At 43.4% G+C, this 22,052-nt stretch overlaps 1 protein-coding gene and 1 long non-coding RNA gene across 3 annotated transcripts in view; one reads left to right on the top strand and one right to left on the bottom strand.

The window, feature by feature from the left end:
* Positions 1–22,052, bottom strand: part of SMAD3 (SMAD family member 3) — a 74,921-nt gene that overhangs the window by 12,912 nt on the left and 39,957 nt on the right. For both annotated transcript variants that reach the window (XM_005511194.4, XM_065076784.1), the window contains exons 2-5: positions 8,582–8,775; positions 7,573–7,707; positions 6,806–6,880; positions 4,958–5,008 (exon numbers count right to left, since the gene is read on the bottom strand). In XM_005511194.4, coding sequence (XP_005511251.2) covers positions 4,958–5,008; positions 6,806–6,880; positions 7,573–7,707; positions 8,582–8,775 — 455 coding nt within the window. The remainder of the gene's footprint in view (positions 1–4,957; positions 5,009–6,805; positions 6,881–7,572; positions 7,708–8,581; positions 8,776–22,052) is intronic.
* On the top strand, positions 15,071–19,438 carry LOC110365187 (uncharacterized). Its single transcript, XR_002424475.2, has 3 exons — positions 15,071–15,216; positions 15,835–16,067; positions 18,987–19,438. It is a non-coding gene; the product is annotated as an uncharacterized LOC110365187 (long non-coding RNA).

The following is a 22,052-nucleotide window of genomic DNA, read 5'->3' as shown; positions in this document are numbered from 1 at the left end:
AGGCAGCTCAGCAGAACATCCATTTCAGAGATGTGGCAAGCACAGCTGCCGTTCCTTCATGTTTTAAACCATTTTTTTACCTTACAGCAAGGCCCTCTCCTGACATCTGCAGGTGAACACATCCAGCAGTCACACAAGTTTACTGTTTCTGCCTTTTTCTCTTGTATGTACAGCAAATACCAGCACTAATCAGCCTCTTAAGGTGTGTCCACCCACTTGAGAAAACAGATCGTGTTCCACATGACTGCATTCTTATTCCACAGCAAGTGCCTTTCCAAATGAAAGGCTGCTCAGATCCAGAACAACCAGATCAACTTTTGTTGATCTTTAAGTAATGTCCTCAGATTGGTACTATGCAAGTTATAAAAACACTGAAGCCTGTATTGCTCTCCATGGTTTTGTGGTCCTTTCCTTCAGAAACCACCTCCGCTTGGTTGCGACCCAAGGGAACTGTGGATTCCCCACTGAAGGGTGGACGGAAATGTTATTTCCAGCTTATTTGCAACTTGAGGAAAGACACAAACCAGCAAATCCCATTTTGAAGAAAAACTTGTCTCGAAAAAATGCAACCGAGCTTTTAATGATGCTGCTTTCTCCTGTGATTTGTGGTCTTAGGCTTCGGCTTAAGCTGTCCTGGGATGGGTGAGTTACCTCTTCTGTTAGAGCTGTCCTGAATATTCACTTTTAATTTATGGATTTACCACTTGGGGAGAAGTAAGAGAATGTAATTCTGCTGAAGCCAAAGAATCCTGAGGGGGTACACAATCAACTAAACCATGATGCATTAAACCCAAACAAATCCCACCGGAATCATGTCCATACAATTTCAACCTTGACTCACTACAGCTTTGCTGTCACAAGTATCCACTGAGTACTGGGATGGTACCCACAGTGCTTCTTCCCTCCCAGGTGAAAGTACTACTCATATCTGTTCAGCTGGAGAGGTAAAAAAAATCTGCTGGCTGCTTGCAGTCTCTACATGTGCTGCAAGTGTAACAGAGGACATTATCCTGGTTTCAGTTAATGCATTTGATACGCAATATCTATCAGAAATTACTGATATATGTTATTTGACTGTATTAGGGTCACAGGAATGATCCAAGGCTGGAGCAGCTCTGCTGGGAGAGCTGGAGTGTTCAGCTGGAGAAGAGAAGCTCCAGGGAGGCCTTACTGTGGCATTTGCAGACTTAAAAGGGGCCCATACAAAAGATGGGGACAGACTTTAGAGCAGGGTCTGTTGTGATAGAACAAGGGGTGATGGTTTTAAAGTAAAAGGGGAAGATTCAGGCCAGACATGGGGAAGAAATTGTTGCCCCTGAGGGTGGTGAGAGCCTGGCCCAGGTTGCCCAGAGAGGTGGTGGATGAACCATCCCTGGAGACATCCCAGGCCAGGCTGGACGGGGCTCTGAGCAACCTGAGCTGGTGAAGATGTCCCTGCTCATGGCAGGGGTGGCACTGGGGGAGCTGGGAAGGTCCCTTCAACTCAAACTGTTCCATGATTCTATGAATATTAATTCTAACCCCTTCCTCAGAAAGGAAAAGACAAATAGATGTGCACACTCCCTTCCTCTCTGTGTTCTGAGAAGGGCTTTTCGCTGCCCTGGGAAATGGTGTTTCAACACAATGAGTAACAGCGGCTGATGTTACTGATGGATTTGACCGTGGGGTATGTGCTTATTTCACTTACAGCTTTTGCGTCAAGGCTTTTGCGGAGCAAACACTGACAATGGATTTCCTGTACACTGAGGGACGGCCTCGCTCCAAAATAACAATACACATGAAACCTCAGGCCTGGCCCTCCGCCAGTGTAAACTCCCTGACTTCATTCCCCATGTCCACATAATGCTGGCAACTCTCCTTTCATTCGGGTTGTTTTCTGTATTTTTCCCAGTTCATATTTCAGTAATACAGAAGAGATCATTGGGTATCTATAACTTCCATTTAAAGCGTATGTTTGACAACTCAAAACTTGACAACTGAAGTTTTGGATCAAAACTAGAATGCTTCCAAATCAAATGCACGAGCTGAAAGGAGGAAAAAAAAAATCCCAATATGTTACCTCGCAACACTTTTGTGACTGTGAATGGAAAGATGAACCTCCCTAAATTACTCCAATCCCATGTTACAGTCTTACATCTTTATGCTGAAATACATACATTGCACCTCAAACGAACCCTGCTTCTATTGTCTGAGTTGGTTTGCCTCATGGTAGTTTATTGTCTTTGTAATTCTCTGGAATATGGCCATGGGATTTAAGTCCAAAGTTCAGCTGACACACAGTGAACTGTCTTAAAAGCTTCAGGTTGTTCTGGTCAAATAAACAGACATCAATACTGTGACGTTATTTTCTTAATGGGAAAACTGCAAAAACCTGCCACACTTCACTGCCAAGAGCTTGCTGATAATTTTCCTCATCGTGCACCATTGTGTGTTTTATATTTCTATTCCATTTTCTCAAAAAAAGCACCGGGAAAGCCCAATTAAACTTCTGCAGATCAAAGGACAGCCCTAGACAGTGGAGTATTTTGCTTATCCACAGAATTACGTAGCACAGCAAAAGCAAGAGCACTGCGGGCCACTGACCACTGAGTAACTTCTGTCTAACTGGAGAGAGAACCTGCAAAGATGAGGAAAAATTCTGCTTTCTCAGCCTGTGCAACCCCTCCCTGGGCTGCAGAGACCACCAGGGGAAGGTCTGAAGGGCTGCTGGTGTCCTTGTTACACCGCTCTAAGCAGCTGCTTACCTTAGATACACCATCTACAAGGTACAGATGGTGACAATTTTGTCACTTGACAGTTCCAAGAGTTGCTCAGCTACACAACATACCACTTATGATTTTGTAGCTTCCTCACACACAAAAATTACAATAAAATTTTTAAGAGAGACAATAAGTTCTTAATTTGTGGAAGCTCTTGCCTAAGAGCAATAAATATTTGGTTTGCAAAACTTGAAGGTAACTTCTAATGTCGGTACGTTAAAATGCTTTTCTGATGTCTCCTCCTTAGACTACAAAGAGATTCCTTGTGGTTAACCAGCTTCACCTGCTCCTACTTAGTTTTTGTCACCAGACAGCACATTAAACGTCCAACAGACCCATCGGCTGAGCAGCACGTGTTAATAACTGGTGTCCTTGCTAGAAAGGAATATGCATTGGGGCCTCTTTCCTAGAAACTCCTTCTTCCTTATGTAAGGCAGATGCCACAGTCAACTTGCCAGGTTGGTTTTGTTACATGTAATTGGCTTTTTATTTTTAGGTTGAAAAAGAATGCTAGAAATTCTCATTAACTCCTAGGCAGCACAATGGAGCATAATGGATTCAAATGAAAAAAAAAAGGAAATAAAAATAAGTCAGCCATGTATTCTCTTCTTAGGCTTTAACAGTTAAAGCAAATAAAAATTTAGTGGTGCCGTGGCAATATATTCCATGGTTTGGAAAAAAAAAAAAGAGAAGAGAAAAGAAATCCCCCCTCCAACAGCCCCAAGTTATCCACAAGTCAGCCAATGACTGACAAATTTTGGAACAGTGTCAAAGTACCCTGTGCCAGGATTAAAAGCATATGTAAACTTTATGGCTACGGTTATTCAAGAGTAGTATCAAGTGGTCTCTGTCTGCTGGCTTAATGAACATTTAGAGAACTGATCCTCAGAGCCACAGCTATGAGTGCTTTTTATGACAGACCTTTGAGAATAATTTCAAACAGGGTAAGAGCTCAAATTGATGAAGACCAGACCTTTTATGTCTGTAAGTATGAAAATAAAGAGCAGAGCCACTTGAGGAGATAACAGAGGCTCAGTGACAACCACAAAATTGTATCTCACAGGCCCCTTTCAACTGCTATTCCTTCTTCAGCTTTCTTCCTATTTAGTGTCTCCAGGTTAAGGACTGAATCAGTGACATCAATGATCTCAAACAGCACTTATGCCTGGACTATCTTCCTGGATGGATTTAGGCAGGGGAAAGATAACTCAAGACTGCAGTGCAACTCGAGTTTGCTTCGAGAAAACCAATGGGCTGGTGGGTCAGAAAAATCCCACAGTGTATCTGTGGTTTGTGCATCTCACCTACAACATTCCTCCAGACTTGCTGGAGCAGAAGACCCCACAAAGACCTCTGATGCTCAAGTAAGGTTGTCCGTGACATCTGCTTCCCTCCATGCTCACATTCCTGCCCTCTGCCCATTTATTTGGACTCTCCGGCTGCACACCAACCAATGAACCTCCTCCACTTTGCTCAGTCCATGCTCAGTTCATACTATATTTTACACACAGAATCACAGAACCATTTTGATTGGAAAAGACCCTCAAGACCAAGTTCAACCATTCCCCCAGCCCTGGCACTACCCCATGTCCCTGAGAACCTCATCTCCATCCGACCAACCCCTCCAGGGATGGTGACTCCACCACTGCCCTGGGCAGCTGTTCCAACGCCTGACAGCCCTTTCCATGAATAATTTTTTCCTAATATCCAATCTAAATCTCCCCTGGCGTAACATGCTTGCTCTGCTGGGAGTGTGGGATGTGATGTCTTTGCTGCCCTTCAACTGAGCAGAGGATGGACTGAGCTGACGAAGCAAATCTGTTGCCCTGAACTTCAGCCCCCTGTCCACAATAAGTGGTTAACAGCATTTACCCCATAAGGAATGTAACATCAAGTTAACATTAAAAAACCTGCAAGGCTCTCTGGTACATTGTAAAAGAGACCAGTAAGCGCTACAAACTTACAAAGTAACTTTTCAGGAGACAAAATATAACCTCAATCTGTATCCTTTAAAAATATAATAACATAAAACCACCAGCAAATCAGACATATATTTTCCTTTCAAACTCATGTAATCAAACATGGGTATATTTTCTGCAGTTCTTCACTCATACTTTCCATTATTTGTCTGACAACATTTCTAAAAATGTCACTATCTTGACTGTAATTACACTCGGCTCTCAAGATCACATGCTTACCCAGATTATTGTGTGCTGGAGACATAGGGTTTGGTGATAAGTTTGGAGAACCTGAAAATCAAGAAATTGTAATTATTAGGATGGCATCTGCACAAGGAAAATCTCTTGCAAAAAATCTTCAGTGCTGCCCGGGCTTGTTGGAGGGATAATTCCTTTCCCACTTAAGTCTCATTTTGTGACACCATCAGCTTCCCTGATGTTGATTACTCTTTACATGAGCTTCCAAATGCTATTAATTATATCAGCTTGCTACACCTGCAATACTGCTAAGCATCTTCATAATGCATTCACTTCAGCTTAACCCATTAATGCTCAAAACTGAGCATGCAGTAGTCTGTTTTATTTTCATTTGCAGTTATCACAAATCTGGTTTCCACCACAACAGCTACAGTCAAACCCAGTTAGCTGGGCATTTGAGAGCTTGATTTTACATTGCCAGGCACAAAACATACTCGTAAGATTCAAAACCATACCACTTTGTATCAAAAAATCTTACTGGTTTTGGGACAACGAGTATTGGATCAATCTAAACAGATCTGACCAAACAACTGTCAGTATTTTATCCCCAGCCACTTCAGTTTAGTGCATATACTTCAAATATCTGCACTTGGACGTCCAGAGCAATTTCCACAGGCTCTGGATGCCACATGGTGGTATAACTCTTTTTTCTTTTCTTCTCTTCTCATAGTCAATTCAGCTGGTTTATTTAAAATTTGTTTTTCTATAAAGAGGGAAGTCCATGACATCTGAAGGAAAGGATAGAGCATTTGAACATAAATTGGGTATTTATAGCATCTTCCAGACCAATCCCGTTCCAATCCACTTTCCAAAAAGCCATATATACATTCCACACGTCAACCACACTACCAATAATTGCATGCACTAAAATGGTTTGTGTCAATAGGTTTAAGTTTGATGTAGACAAACAAGCCCACACCACCCTCCTCCATCTGTGGAACTGTGGTGAAAGGCTGCAAATCACACACCCCTCTTTTGGAAACCCACGTATGCTCTACGGCTGAAAACAGGCTCAGAAACAAAGATATTTATGTGCAGTATTTGCATTAATTACGTTCTGTGTGTCTATCATTATGCAAGTGCCATGCATTTGCATATCCCTCTTGTAAAGCATCAGCTCTTCTAACCAAGGATGTGGTTTTGCCTTTCAAGTAAAAGTTTTACGAATTAGGGCTCTGATTGAGCAGTTCTTCCTCACAAGCAGTGACACCACTCAGATCAACAGGGTGCCTTAAACAAGTCCTCCCAGAAAGATGGGACCTGCATGTTTAATCTTAAAGCATCAATACAGATCAGCACAAACACTACGGCTGCTCATTCTAAACCTGGTTTCTTGTTTGCTTGGCAATGAGAGAGAACCCAGACTTTCAACTTTCTTTGGGATATATCCACCAAATGATAAACCCATTTATAAACAAATCTCCTAGTGATAATTTCAAATACAGTTAAACTGGACATTTCAGTATGTAAATGACCAGAAAAATGCCTCTGAAGCAAAGCGCCAACTACAAGCAAAATTTTCACATGCGTACAAATGTGTGGATGCAAATACAACACGAACTGTCGTCCTTAGATGTGTCTCCAGTGCTTCAGTCTCCTGCTTAGTAGAATCTGATGGAGATTGAGGAGAACAGGAACACGCTGTACCTTTCACCAGCAGCTCTAAAACATAAGCCTTGTGCTTTATGTGAGATGTCAGGTTACATCTGCACTCCTACAGGGATCAAATACCTCAAACCACCACCTGATCTTCAGCACCGCAAAGAAAAACTTTTAAAGAGTCTCTGATATGAACTAGAAAGCTGCAGCAAATGGCAAAAGACGACTTACCTGCATCCATGCTGGGGTTCATCTGGTGGTCACTAGTTTCTCCATCCTCACTCAAATAGCCTGGAGGAGGTGTCTCTAGAAGCATAAAATGATCACACTGTCATTGCAACTGGATGCAAAGTCTGGATTTTAGACACCAAAAACATTTACTTTGTTATTCACAAGGAGCTAAATATATTTTTTATTACTTTTCTTCCTCAAGCTGCAGAAAGGAGGAGCTGGCACAACCAGGATGATAGTCATAGCATATTTGTAAACAACTGAGGAGGGGGAAACAAAAAAAATCTGGATTTTCAGTCCCATAAAACTTTAAGCCATGCAGACAGTTTTCTGTCCACATATTTCTCCTCTCCTGGTGTGCAGCTGCACAGCTTGTCCATGCAAATAAGGTGTAAATTGCTTGTAAAAGAGATACATAAATAGAAGAGCTCAATTCCATCAGAAATTTAGAGAGTTTTACTCAAATTAAAATGGCTGAATTCCATTCCAATCTAAACTTGCTAAGGGAACATTCGGCTTTAGGTTTCACAATAAACTGAGCACGTACTACTGAAGGGAAGAGGTAAGCTTAAAGAAAACAAAACTATAAACAGCACTGTTGTCTGTCTACATTTATAGCTTTCATCTATTTTTGTATAGGTTCCCACTCCTTAGCTTCAGAGCAACGACAGAAACTTTCCAGTCATTCAGCTTGGCAGACGCAGACACGATTCGCTGTGCAATACGACCCTTTTCCTTCCGCTTGCTGTATGGAAGATATACGGTACCTGGAATGTAGTTGCTCTGTGGCTCGATACCTGCTGGGAAGTTAGTGTTCTCTGGAATAGAGTGACTGTAATCGTCTAACGGCGGGAACTCGGCTGGGATCTCTGTGTGCCGAGGCACCAGCACTGGAGGTAACACTGCACAAATGGGAAGGAAAAAAACAAAATAGAACAGCAATGTTAACAGCTTTACAATAAAATGACTGAAACCCTACAAAATGAAGAGAAACCAGTTCGGAGTAACATCCTTAAACACATGCAGCACCAAAGTCGCTAATTAAGGGACACAACTTGATACTTGCTTCTGAAATAACCACAGCAGTTAAAGAGGCTATTCTTAACAGATCTCAGCTGGGGACAGCGCTTTTCTGAACACACCTAGACTGTCTGCCCCTTCCACAGCAAAGAAACAGGTCTTCTTGAAAAACCATTTAAGAGAAGTTATACCATATGATTCAAAAGGAATAAAATTCACATAAAATGAAGCAGCAAGGTAGGATTAGCATAAACATCCAGACTGGTTCTGCAGATTTGTGCCGACACGCAGCACAACTATCTGCAGTTGCAGATGAAAGTCTCTTTTGGAGGCAGGAGGAGACTTTAGAACAGAACGTTCGGTTGTGTTGGGAGCTATTCTTAGATCCGCTTCAACTTAAAAGTAAATTTATCCTTAATTTAATATCAACAATTAGGGATGCGCAGAACACTGCCACAGTCCATACTCTCATCTCCTGTGTGTGTGAGTTGTTTACGTGCACACAGGGCCGCATTAGGGACCTGGCAACGATACAACCTACTTGACTTGGATTTTATCGATTTAAAATGATATTTCCCCCTGAGTGCATATTCATAAATTATTCTACTGCATACAGTAAGAGATTATCATCAATAATAGATACACTTTGGTTTTAAAACCCTAAGCCTGCTGCTTTATTCCATTTTGAAATGCACTTAGAAACCCCTGATGCTGGCAGCAAGAAGCGGAGGTACCGGCAGACAGGGCCAGCAGTACCTGGGGTTTCCACTCTTTGGTAATGATAAGGATTCACACAGACTTCATCCTTCTTCATGTTGAAGGCGTACTCGCACATCTCCATGGCTCGCAGCTCATGGTGGCTATGAAGGTCTGGCCACCGCCACAGCCGGCAGTAGATCACATGAGGAAGACCTTTCCGGTGAGATACTTGCAACCGGCCATCTAATGATCTGCAGAATATAAAGATGATTGTGATTTAGACTGGCATTAATCACAGAGTTACAGAACAGTTTGGGTTGAAGGGACCTTCCCAGCTCCCCCAGTGCCACCCCTGCCATGAGCAGGGACATCTTCACCAGCTCAGGTTGCTCAGAGCCCCATCCAGCCTGGCCTGGGATGTCTCCAGGGATGGTTCATCCACCACCTCTCTGGGTGATCTGGGCCAGGCTCTCACCACCCTCAGGGGCAACAATTTCCTTCTCATGTCAATAATACACATGTAGTAGTAACCACAGTCCATCAAACGCTCCACAGGGGAACATAATGTGAAGACTGGAGACTTGAACAGGAGGGTCAGACCACAGGCTGCCCAACCAGCTCAGAGTCCCAACACAACTGCAAAAGGTGCTTGTCACCAAAACCCGCTGGGACAGGCATTCCAGTCCCAGGCTTCAGGCAAAGAAGTACATCTCTGAAAACTGGAAAATGTTTGTTTTATATAACAGCCCTGCTCTGGATTTATGAATTTTCTAAAAAGAGGTTAATTTGGAGGCAGAGACAGGAGCTACAGCATGTACAAATACATCCATTTAGTGGTACTACTTAAGCATTTCCAGACCATTTGCACAGCTCCCAACAATTTATACTGTGCACATAAAGGTATCACATCTTAGAATATCTGCTAATAAAACGGGACTTTTAAAATAAAGAGAGACGTGAATTCCGGTTGTGACAAAATCACCCAGAATTGACACAGGTATCTTTTCTTTAAACAGTGAAACAGTGTTCAGGACCATTACAAACAGACAAGGTTTCCAGTTTCATTTTCCAAACTACAGCTTGAAAGCAAAAAAAAAAAAAACCACAAAGTTTTCTTCAGCACTGTTTACTATTGTTTTTACATCTAGTCCATGTCTCCTCCAGCTCAATTATCACCTGATCCCACCCTCACCCCAAAACAGCCTGTTCCGAGCAAACCTGTGTTCAAACCCTCTGCAGCAGAGGCAGGAGCTGGAGCAGGCTGAGGGCTCCCCAGTCACCACCAGGGACCTGCCCCCAGGCTCCTCTTTGACGTCTAAACCCTTCCCTTACTTTGCTTAATGACTGAAATGAAACACTTCAGGGGTTTGGTGAAATATTTCTGTTTTTAAATTTGTCAAGGAAAGAAAAAAATGAAAATGGAAATTTTAGTTGGAATTATTTCCCTGGTTCTTTGTGTTGGCAGCCAATCTAGAAAAAACAAACCAAACCAAACCACACAAACAATTATTCAAACAGTGGTTGCGTTAGTCTTGGCTGCCCTAGGAGAGTTTTCCCAAAAGCTGCTCTGGCAGAGCCTGGTAACACACACACCTCTTGTAAACACAGCTACAACAACGAGGAAGGCAGAACGCAACCAATTCCAGCTATTCTGACAAGTACTTGATTTAGAGGAGCAGAAAGGTATGTCACATAACTGCTATGTATGAAATATATACAGAGTCTATGCGGAGGGACTTCCTGGTACAGGTTACAAACCATCTAAAACCTGCAAGTGCATTACAGCCTGAAAAATGCTCTATGCCCACAGTTGTTATTTACAGTACATATTTATAGTATGTATTTCTTCATATTGTGCCTGTTATTTATGGATCACGCATTCTCTTTGGACTGCTCTGTGATGCGGTGACCAACCAGCTGAGTCTGTGGCACAGTCTCCAAGTGTGTTCTTCTGCCAAGCTCCTTCCGAGGACAGAAAAGCAGAAATTGGTCTTCCCAGGTGGGAGACTCACCAGGAGGGTGCCAGAACCTAGAACTGATCATCTGGGAAGGTGAAGCCTTGGTATGAATTCAGTGCGGCCAAGACTTGACTTCTGTGACCCCAAAACTTGCCAGTTTGGAAAAATAAAGTAAATGTATGTATCAAAAAGTGTGAAAATATTCACTGAATGTAACATAAAAGAGTAGGCTGAAACAAGGAACAAACCAGGACTGCTTTTCTGTCCCCCTTTCAAACATCTCTGCCCACTCGGAAGACACCTTGCACTTAAGTGAGGGTAAATGAGAAAAAAGAAGACTCAGATTATTCCAATTGTCCTGCAGGAGACACAACTATGGCAAGTGTTCTACTGGTCCCAGTCACCATCAGCAGCTGGACATTACAGCCAGGTTTGGGTTGAGGTTCGCAGCTGAGATTGGGGAACTAAGAACAAGTGTGCACAACTTTGGGATTACTTGCAAGGATGGGTCTCTCCCTTCATTTCCCAGAACAGAAAAAAAATCTCTACACCTATGGCAAACAACCCAGTCAGCTGGAGGGTAAAGCACTCTTCTTCCCATCGCCCCATGGTTCTTGGTAAAAGCCATGAAGCCTTTATAAAGATGAGGTAGCACATCTCCAGGCCTGACTTGCTCTCTGGAAGCCACGCAGGAGCACACAGACATTTCCGCACGTTTCCCAAGCAGTCACCACAAATCCATGAAGGTGGCATCACGCCACGATTCTTCCTCATGTGTCCTGTGCGCTCCTCAATTAGTAATCCCGGTGATATGCGAGATGCACCACTAAAACAAATACACCAGGAGGGAGGCATGCAGTAATACGGCAAACACAGAGACCGTGGTTGCTACAGGGACCAAACTTGAGACTTTTTGCCCCAAATTCAGTGGCCCTCACCACGCTTAGATTAATGGAGCCCTTCTGTCAACAAAGTTCTCATAGCAGAGGTGGAGAGAGACACCAAGTCCCTGTTGTCTGAGCAGTCCCTGAATCCCGAACAGCTTCAATGTTTTTCTAAACCAAACACAGCCTAAAAGCACAACAGAGCTCTCAACCAACAGAGTCGCAGCTACTTGTTTTTGTTAGCAGAGGCTGCATGCCGCAGCTAATGGCTTGTGCTTGCTATTTTATCTGCCACTGCTCATGGCACAAATTCTGTCTAAGGCGGAAGAGACAGACTTCTCTACAATCTTATCTAAAAGACTTTTCAAAATGAAAAAGCCATATGTTTTATTTTCAAATATAATAACCTTCCCCTTTCCCCTCAATAAGAAGATAAGGTAAAATAAATTATATTTCCCTGAAGCCCTGGGGGCTAATTACATTTTTATGATTGGGAAATCTCTCCTCAGGCTCTCTGTTACGGGACTTGGGACAAAACAGCTTCATCTGCGTGTTCTTGGGAAGAACACGGGTAAGTAACAGGGCAGCTTTATTTCTTTCTGTTGTCCTGCTTCAACCCTCAAGGAATAATTTCTCCAAATCAACAAATAACTGGCATGGCTGAGACGGGACACAAGATCAGATGAGCAAACACTGTGCTCTACTAAAGGCAGCTTTCTGTGTAGATGCATAACTCCAATTACCACAGTCAACTGCCATGTCTTTATTAGCTAATTGAATGCCCATTCGTAGATGCAAACGCTTGACCAAGCACAAGGCTTGAGTACCCAGTCATCTGACTCACAAATGAACCAGGCTGCAGTCTTAAGGGCAGCTAAGCCAAGCTAAGGCCTAGCACTGCCTTGGGGAGATGGGTTTCCTCCCATTCCTACAGTCCTGGCCCATCTCATCTCCTCCCTTGGCTCCCGCCTGCCCCGCATCACACCCCAAGATGGCTCAGGTCTCTGGCTTGGCAGAAGATTATCCACTTTTTCATGGGTTAGCAGGCTGGAACATTTCTTGGAGGAATCTGATGAAAGCCAAAAGCTGGTGCAAGATGAGTTAGTACATATTATAGTTTTGTTAGCAGGCACCACGCTGAGGATGCACTTAGCTGGCTCACCACGTCTGGATAAACCAAGCAGGTGTCTCCCTCACATCCACACACAGAGTAATCAAACTCCACAGCACACACCACTTCTACTCTTGCTTGGTCCTGTTCTGAAGCACAGTCTGATCTCGAAGGCTGAAGTATTCCCAAAACCACCTGAAAGCTCAGCACGTGCAGGCTTCACTAAAATCTGCAGAATCGAAGCACCAAAATTTGCACGGGGTTAATGAATTGTTTCTCCCTCGTACTTTTCTTTTAACCAGCCTGTGTTGAGCAGATCTCCCTGTACAACTGAGAGGATATGTTCATTACTCCATACTACCTAACAAGATTTCTTCTAAAACCACCAAAGCTGCTTTGGCCAAAAATTCAGTACTGGATGGTTCTCTCCAAAAGCAGCACCATTTATTTTGGTGGGACACTACATCTTCCAAGTGCCTCAATGGTGGGACTGAAGAGCAAAGGCTGTAAAGAGCTCTTCTTTTGACAGTGTCGATGTTCAGACTCTCACTGCCAGAGGGTTCTAGTGCACCTTTCCTAACTAGCACTTATACTGAACTTGCAGGATAAGGACGAGAAAATATTGTGATCCACATGCCTGTTTTACTAAGGGAAATATGATGAGCTGCCTGTGAGTGTGAGAGCGTGTAGGCTCTGAGAGCCTGCAAGATCAAAAACAAAGCCAGAACACAGCGAGATTGCCAAGCTGATACCAGTTAGCAGCGGTTTATAACAAAGAACTAAGTCCTACAGTGCATTCAAACATAGAATCACAGAAAGGTTTGGGTTGGAAGGGACCTTACCGATCATCTAGTTCTAATCCCCTGCCATGGGCAGGGACACCTTCCACCAGACCAGGCTGCTCAAAGCCCCATCCAACCCAGCCTTGAACACTTCCAGGGATGGGGGATCCATAACTTCTCTGGACAGCCTGTGCCAGAGCCCCACAGAACAATTTCTTCCTCATATTTAATCTAAACCAGACATTACTCCTTATAACAAGTCCCTCTCCAGCTTTCTTGCAGATTCCCTTTAGGCACTGGAAGCTGCTCTAAGGTCTCCCCAGAGCCTTCTCCAGGCTGAACACCTCAACTCTCTGTCTGTCTCCATAGCAGAGTTGCTCCAGCCTCTGAGCATCCTCATGGCTCCTCTGGCCCCTCTCCAACAGGTCCATGTCGCTCTGATGCTGAGGGAACCAGGGCTGGAGGCAGCACTGAAGGTGGGTCTCACCAGGGAGGAGAACTCCCACATGGTCAGGAGGTTCCCAGTGGAGAGTTCACTCCACCTCCACACCTCAGGCAGTTATAACCAGAGATTAAAAAACCCTGAATGAAGAAAGGGAGACCAAGGCTCCAGGAATGCAGCCAGGTAATTTAACTGCTTGCACAACAGCATAAGGCATGGGCAGGGCAAAATTGGGGTGTCTATAACAAACAAATAACCCCTCCCCATGCTGAAGACCTTTAGGACTGATCTATCATTACATGTTGTTACAAGGCATTTACCAGGAAAGTTTAACACATGAAACTGCTACTCCAGGCTGTCCAGACTGCTGCTGCTCCAAGAACAAAGGGCAACAGCGACTCTTAATAGCAAAAACAGAGAAGGGAGGAAAAAAAAAATGACAGAAACACTGAAGCTTCCTTTTTTTTTTTTTCTTTTAAAAAAAAGCCTGATTTAATTTGTAAGATACTTTATCAAGAAAGGGAAACAAACAAACCAACCCCACACTTGTTATTTATTTTCCTCTTCAAGCACTTCGCAGTTATCTTCCCTCTAGATGGGTAATGAAACTCTTCCTTGTACCCCTTCTCCTTTAAAAGTACAGTTGAAATCAGTGGAATGCAGTAGTGAAAATTAAGCAAAGTGATATAAACAGTAAGATATTACAGGGAAGGTTGTCGAGGTTCAGATTTACTCTGTCAGAGATCCCTTCCCTCCCCTTACCATTCACACACATACACTCATGTTTGCAAAATCCATCCCTTTTATATCCCTGTCATTCATCTTCCAAGAGAGCAAAACGCCTGAAAGCTCAAGTATCCAGTAACACCAGCATGTGCAAAAAGGGGTAAGGAAAAGAGAAAAACAATCAGGATGAAAAAGTTTGTTATGTATTTCCAAGGAGTTCTTATTAAAAACCACAAGCAGAAGCTGGTTTTTAAAACCATGACAAATAAGTTGCCAGTATGCTCTAAAATGCACCAAGAGCTATGGCCACAGGCTGTGATTTTCCCTTAAGCACAAAACATGATAAATAGCTCCTTACTGGCTCTGCATCTGGTCTACACCAGGAAAGTAAGTATTTATTCTTGTAGCAGCATCTGGGGTTTGTGTGCAGAGCACTGTAAAATCCACAGGGCTTCACCAAAGCTGGATAAAATCTCAACTTTCCCTGAATACTGGCCAAATGAACACTGAATAAAAAAAATCACCCATGCAGCACATTTGTAATTCAAAAGCTTGCCATCCCTCTCCCATCACTTTGCTCAGCATTGCTAAAGTTTCCAGATTCTGGTGCAGTTTTAACAATTGTGTCATTCGCGTTCTAGAACCAGAAGTAGCTGCGTTGAACAGAGGTTTGCAATGCTCAGTATCACACTGCCAGAGAGGAAACTAATAGCTAATACTTCTACTTAGCACTTCAAAGATTAAAAGAATTAACAAACATCTAATTTGCAACACATCTCCATGGAGGGGGTAAGTTTTTACTGTCCCCGAAGCAATGAAGATAAATGATTCTCCCAAAGTGTGATGGGAGCGCCTGAGGGACCTGGGGGTTCAGCTGGAGAACAGGAGCTGAGGGGAGACCTTCTGATCTCTGAACTGCCTGAAAGGAGCTTGGAGCCAGGGGGGGTCGGGCTCTGCTCCCCAGGAACAAGCGCCAGGACCAGAGGAAATGGCCTCAAGTTGCACCAGGGGAGGATGAGGTTGGATCTTGGGAACAATTTCTTCCCCAAAGGGCTGTTGGGCGTTGGAACAGGCTGCCCAGGGCAGTGGTGGAGTCACCATCCCTGGAGGGGTTGAACAGACATGGAGATGAGGTTCTCAGGGACATGGGGTACTGCCAGGGGTGGGGGAATGGTTGGACTCGATCTTGAGGGTCTCTTCCAATAGAAATGTTTCTATGATTCTATGATAGAGCAAAACAAAAGTTTGTGTCAGACAAAGCACCGGGAATAAGGAGTTCCTCACCCCCTTGGCCCTATCAAAGATCACCGCTATTTTGTGCTAAACTCTCACATTTGGACTTCTTATTATTCCCACTGAAGCTCTCCTTTAGATTTAGATTTAAACGCATCTCCTCTACGTTTGCAGATGGCAGGTGATTTCAGATGCTTCCGACCTTCTCAGGGAGTTGCTGACAGGGGCAGAAGTGCTGTGGAAAAGGCACAAAGAGTTTGGGAACCCATGGAAAGGTTCTCCCACTCCCTGTGTGGCACTGCCAGGTCCTACAGGATCCCAGCCCATGGGTGGCCCAGCTCCAGGCATGTCCTGCCTGTGAAGTCTTGAACAGAGACTGCTACAACCTGCTGGTAAAGATTTTAACGGTAAAGAGCAATTCTCATTTCTTCTGACGCTGTGTAATTCTTCTACTTGAGTCTCATTCGCTCTGAGTTTGAAAAGTAGCTGACAATACAGAAATTACTGATTTATCTTGTGTGGGCTTCTTACTGCCTATTTACATCTCTCAGGCTTTACTAAGGCTTTACTTCCCCTTCCCCCACTCGAAAGCTGAAGAAATACAGCACAGAGAGTTGATGTAAGGATCAGATTATGACAGCATGAGTCATTTATTAAGATTCCAGTAATGCTAAGCTCTTTAGCAGGTGCCTTGAGACCATATTTTTCAGAGTCCAATTTCAGATGCAGACATAAGTACGTTTTATTGGTTTACCATAAACTGTCCGTTGTTGCCTTCTGCTTGCCCTGTGTTCCACAGCTCCCTTATGAGCTGTGGCAGCTTCTCCTCCCTACTGGCACACAAATAACAGCTTAGTTTAATTTAGATTTCTTAAAAAGCTACAGATAGATCTTGTTTTGTCATGTAGTATCATGATCTAACTATTTTTACCTCTGTATCTTTTACTAATCTCTGTTATTTACATCACTTTGGCTTATGCCACAGCTACAGAATATTGGCTTCTGGCTACCAAACCGAGCTCCCTTTCCTCTATTTTTAGCCATTTTTTAATTATATGCCCCTACGTCTCTTTCAACTCCTCCTTTTTCTGATAACCAGTAGCACACAAGATATGTTCTTCAGAGGACCAACCATGCATGTCCTTCACCCCCCTACTCCCAAAATGGCATCATATATTCTAATGCTTAATTACAGCTTAATCATAACCCCAGCTCTAAACTTCCTAATACACACCCCAGTATTTCTGCCATCTCCACTTGGACCCGCAAGGCGGATGGCAGTTCTCAGAAGTTACGTTCTCCTACTACTGACAGTTCAAAGGAAAGCAATGAATTAATTCCCCAGCAAGGCACCAAATCAGACCACACCATTTCTAATAACTGCAGCACAAATTATGGACTTAAAATGTCTCCGATGCCACCTCTTCACCCTGGGGAAGCCCACAGCTGCCAGCAAAGCAAGGTAAAAATACCCCAGCTATCCCTGTTATTACCGCAAGAGGCAGACGGGGCAAGCTTTATTTTGGTAAGAATGTGGTAACTCACTATTAATTTACCATGAATGGAAATGAGTAGAGAATAAGGGATGTACGTGACATCTGAGGCCAGAAGTGTTTCTGAAGGTATCACATCCAAGCCCTTTTCCAGGTACCTTTTGTGGAGCAAACATCACTTTTGGGATGATTTTTATAACTCCTCTAAATTTTAAATCCAGTTTTTCTGAGCAGTCCCAGTCCTTTTATTTATTTCAGCCAAGTTTATTTGCCCAAATGTGTGCCAGATTCATTTAAATTTATTTGTGCTTGAGCCTTAAGGGGACTGGGGGCGGAGGAACCAGACACAGGGAGCAGCCTCTCCAAAGGAGCATGCCTTTTTGAAAACTCATTTATCATACAGACTTGTCATTTCTTCCCAGAATCCCATGTTTAACTCCAATCATGAAATCCAAAACCCAACACAACTTTCATCCAACCGAACCACCTCCTTCCTCTCTCCGAGGAGATTCCAGGCATACTGATGGGGCTGGGTATTTGTGTGTGCCGAGGAGTTTCATAAGGGGAAAATGGATGGATGGAAATGCCAAAGAGTTTCAGATAATCTTCCATAACACAGAGTGCATTCCAAACAAAAGTATTTCAAGAAAGACAGAGTAACTGGAGCACACAGTCCTACTAGCAATAAAAAAGAAGCTGCTGCTAAACTTACTGTTAGCTCTCATGGTACTTACACTGATTTACATTTAATGTCTGGGTTCAACATGCATCTTCTTAGTACCATAGGGGGAAAAAAAATCTTCCTATTTTCACTACAGTCAGGACAGCTTCGCAAATTATCATCAGCTGTCAATACAGCCCAAATCAAACCAGAGCAAAAGAGCAAGAAAATATGCTTTTTAATTGCTGGAAAAGAAACTAATGTGGTGCAGAATGCTTGGATAGAAGTCTCACACCAAGAACTGTTGCCTCAAATGTATATGTCTGCTGACAAAAGCAAAAGTTATTATCATAGTGAGTGTTGAAAAATGACAGTTTTAAGATCTTGGACTCTCCTTCACAATATATACAATTGCCAGTGCCTTCAACAGAAACTTCATATAAATATCAGGAGTCGGAACTGACTTCTCAGACAAATGTTTGTGCATTCTCTCAAGCTGGGACAAAGCCAACATTTCTTATGGAAACATTTTTGGTGGTCCTGGGCAAAGAACATGTTTACTTTATAGCAGATATAACTAAAAATACACTGTGCCACAGCCTCCAATTATCTTGTTTGGAATAGTTTGAGGCTACTCAAGGCTCATTGCTGTTATTTTCTTTATTATATAGTGAAAATGTTGCTGCTTTTCCTATAATTTGAAAAGCAGCTATTTCAAGATTTGACATCTGTGTTTGTACCTCCCCCGCGTGGATTACAAGATCCAGGGTGAAATTTTCCAGAGCGACCATCTCCCATTTCCAAAAGCAGCTCGGGATGTTGAAGATGTAGATCAATACTTTCCTTGAATTACATCGGCCTTTAAAGTATTCCATTAATTCCACTGGCTCTACATTACAGCACTTTTCAAGCTGGTTTAATAGCCCCTTGGATATATAATTATTTGCACAACCAGTTGTAATTAACAGCGTACCACAAACAAGGGGACCTGGCAGGGATGTCCTTTGGGATCCGCTCAGAGCTACAGACAACTCAATGACCAGGACCTGTTCTTCATTAAGGCTGATCAACTTTAAGCGAAACGCAGCTTGCTTACAAAAACTTTACTCTGGGTTCCTTAACCTTCAGTCTCTCCCATTCTCCCAAACAATTAACCACCTTCTCTTTCCCAGCCGAGCCTTCCCAGCCGCCAACTCGCTCCGGCATCCTGCAAGTTGTTAACGAATCGGTCGGGCATGAATCATTTCCCATGTGCTGGCTGTGGATTTCGTCACCCAGCAGATTCTCACAGACTTTCCTCCTCGGTCCCGATGACAAAGAATTACCTCCGCTACCAAAAACAAGGAGTGAAGCAAAGGTGTGTGCCGTGCAAGAGGTGAAAAGGGGAGTGGAAGGCTGTGTTAATTTTACAACTCTGACTTCCTTAATTACAAGACACCAGCAATGCAGGAGGAATCCAGCTTAAAAAGTAAACCTGGAAGGGTGTGATGTCTTAAGGGAATGCTGCAGATTTAAGATGAAATGCCTCATTAAAAGCCCACAGAAGTTAATATTTTACAGTCTCTTATGTCGGTAATTACTAATGAAATCAGAGACTCCAGACTCTGCAAGAGTCTGCGCGTATTTGGAGGAAAAACTTTGTAAACTTCTCTGTCTCATAATCAGGTTTTACAACACATCTGAGGAGGGTGAGGGAAGAGAGGCGGTGATGTTACGGGCTTTGAGGTTTATTTTGGAGGACTGCTTCTGTTCAGTAAGAGGGTTATTTGTACCACGGAGGTGAAAAATGCTTGAGCTGAAATATTTTCTTTTCCCGCCAAAAACTCTCAAGAGCAAAGAAGGAAGCTGTGTACGTGGCCTACCTGAAAGCTTCCTTTTTTCTAGTAAATCTACAGATCACTTGAAAGGCTTGTTGCGTTTTTTTTCAGCCTAATGGCACAGCAGCCGTGCCATGCAGCAAAAGAAACCCTCAGCCATCCCCTTTGGCCAAGATAATGATCTTATTCATGGAAGCGCAATTCTGCTTTCCTAAATTACATATTCTGTTAAAAAAATTAAAAAGCAAAAAAACCCACTGAAGAGTACTGAGGGGGGAAGAGTATTTTCCCCATGCTACGAGGGACGAGGGATTGCCTTGCTCACCAAAAATCAGACTTTTACATGTTGTTGCTCCCTCTATCAGGATGCACTGTTTCCCTGTTAAGATCTGCAGTGCTCACTATCGATTTGAAGGAAATTTTCCCTCCATCCTTCACCCTCCCCTGCCCTAAACATCGCTGGGGCTGGGAGCAAGGCTGCAGAATTTCAATGCTGAACTCTGACTAATGCAGGATGTGTGGGAGAGCAGCACGGCATGAATAACAGCTCTATAAAGCACGTCTCAATATCACGCTAAGTCATTCTTATCATCCAAACAGGATCTGGAGCATGTGCGTGCACGGTACCTTTCCCGTAAAGGTTTTATCACTGCTATTGCTTGCATGGAAATCCAGCTGGTATGACATAAAAAAGGAGCAGGAAAAAGCAAGTAGCCGAAATCAGCATAAACAAATACCTTATTTTCATGTAAATGTCAGTAGTAATAAAAACTTGAGGCAACAAGTGATTAAAGAACAGTCCAGAAAAAAAAAAAAACAACCATGAAAACAAGTTACCCTTCAACCACCACAGGAGACAGAACTGTTCCCAAATGAGATGTTTTTCCAAAGTTTTCCATGAGGTGTCCATAACGAACACCTGAAAATATCAACTGCATCAAAACTCACATTTAAGTAACAGAGAGCCATTTCAAGTAGCTTTCCTGTTGTCATCTCCCCTTCCCTCTCTCCGAACGAAAAAGAATATTAATATTCACGTCATCCTGGGAGCGTCACTGGATAAATGCTTAAACATTAAGCTTAAACTGGAAGTAGATCTAGCGCTTGCCAAGGAGAGGGGAACAAGGAGGGAAGCAGACTCACAGGTAAATATTAGTTTGTACTTGAAAAAGCCGGAGCACATTTTAAAGCTGCTTTTGATTTTCATGCCAACTTCACACCGTCCTCCCTCAAGTGCTGGTGGGGAGGGTGACGCAGGGGGAACAAGCGCCCGGTGGCTTTGGCAGCTGGTCCAGGGTGACAGGGACACTGCCGGCCGTTATCAGCCTAATTATAGAAAACGATCCAGAAACAAGGGATGTTTTTCTTCCCTGTTTTCGGCCCCTCTTGGCCAGTGCCTGTAACGGCAGCCACACAGGAGCCTGGCTGCACTGCCGTGGGTGACTTTGGCGTTCATGAAAGGGTCAAGGAAAGCTGTTCGGGAGCACAACTCTTCACTCCCATCCTGTAACCACACAGGCCTCAGGTCACCCTGCCATCTGGCACCCTTCGCAAGTACCAGCCTAGGCAATAATGCTGGATAAAGACTGGAAGCTCTTTAAAGACACCAGAGATCCCTCCTGGCCTGCAGCAGTAGACCAGCATCCCTCTGCTGGGACCCGGAAGGGTAACCCACAGAAGACAAAAGAATTTTCAGTTCTTCAAATCCTAAAATGTTTTCAAAACTATGCAAGCATACAAATAGATCTGTCCATCTTCATGGTACAGCCAAGATAAGAGTAACATTAAACACCGCTTAAGAGCTCACAGCAACACGACAGAACTCCCATGGTCAATATGAAGACCACCGTCAAATCAAAGCTTGAGAGAACCTTTAGAAACAAATCATAATCACTACTCAAGATGAAATGCAGACAGGAGACCTGGGAACACCACCCAGTTTCTCTAAAACAACACAATGAGACACAGAGAGGTAAAAGGCAATTATCGTCTTCTTTTTATGTCTCCTTTTCAGCAGCATAAAGCACTGACTGGGTCCCTGGGTCAGCAGTGACTCAGAGAATAGAGGCCCTTTCACTGAATCATCCACACATTTTTAAGCACCCTCCAGGTTTTGTTGATTGGGAGATGTCTCACTACCTACACATTCCCTAAATACTAACTGGGATATCCAAGGCACGAGTGAGAATGAGAGAGAACACGCGATCAAGGGCGCAGTGGAGCGGGCAGTGCTCTCTGAAAACCCTTTTTTTTTGTTTGTTTTCCAAAAAAGGAAGACAAGCCACATGCAAATTCAACAGCATGTGAATTTGGGCATAAACTACACGGAGATAGGGAAACAATGGGATAAGTCACAATATTTGATTTCACAAGTCAAGATGCTTTTCTTTTCCCTGCCCTCATGACTAAGCCTTTGGTCCA

The sequence above is a fragment of the Columba livia genome, chromosome 11 (genome assembly GCF_036013475.1).
Source record: "Columba livia isolate bColLiv1 breed racing homer chromosome 11, bColLiv1.pat.W.v2, whole genome shotgun sequence".
NCBI classification, from domain to species: domain Eukaryota; kingdom Metazoa; phylum Chordata; class Aves; order Columbiformes; family Columbidae; genus Columba; species Columba livia.
This window is presented reverse-complemented; position numbering and strand designations above follow the sequence as displayed.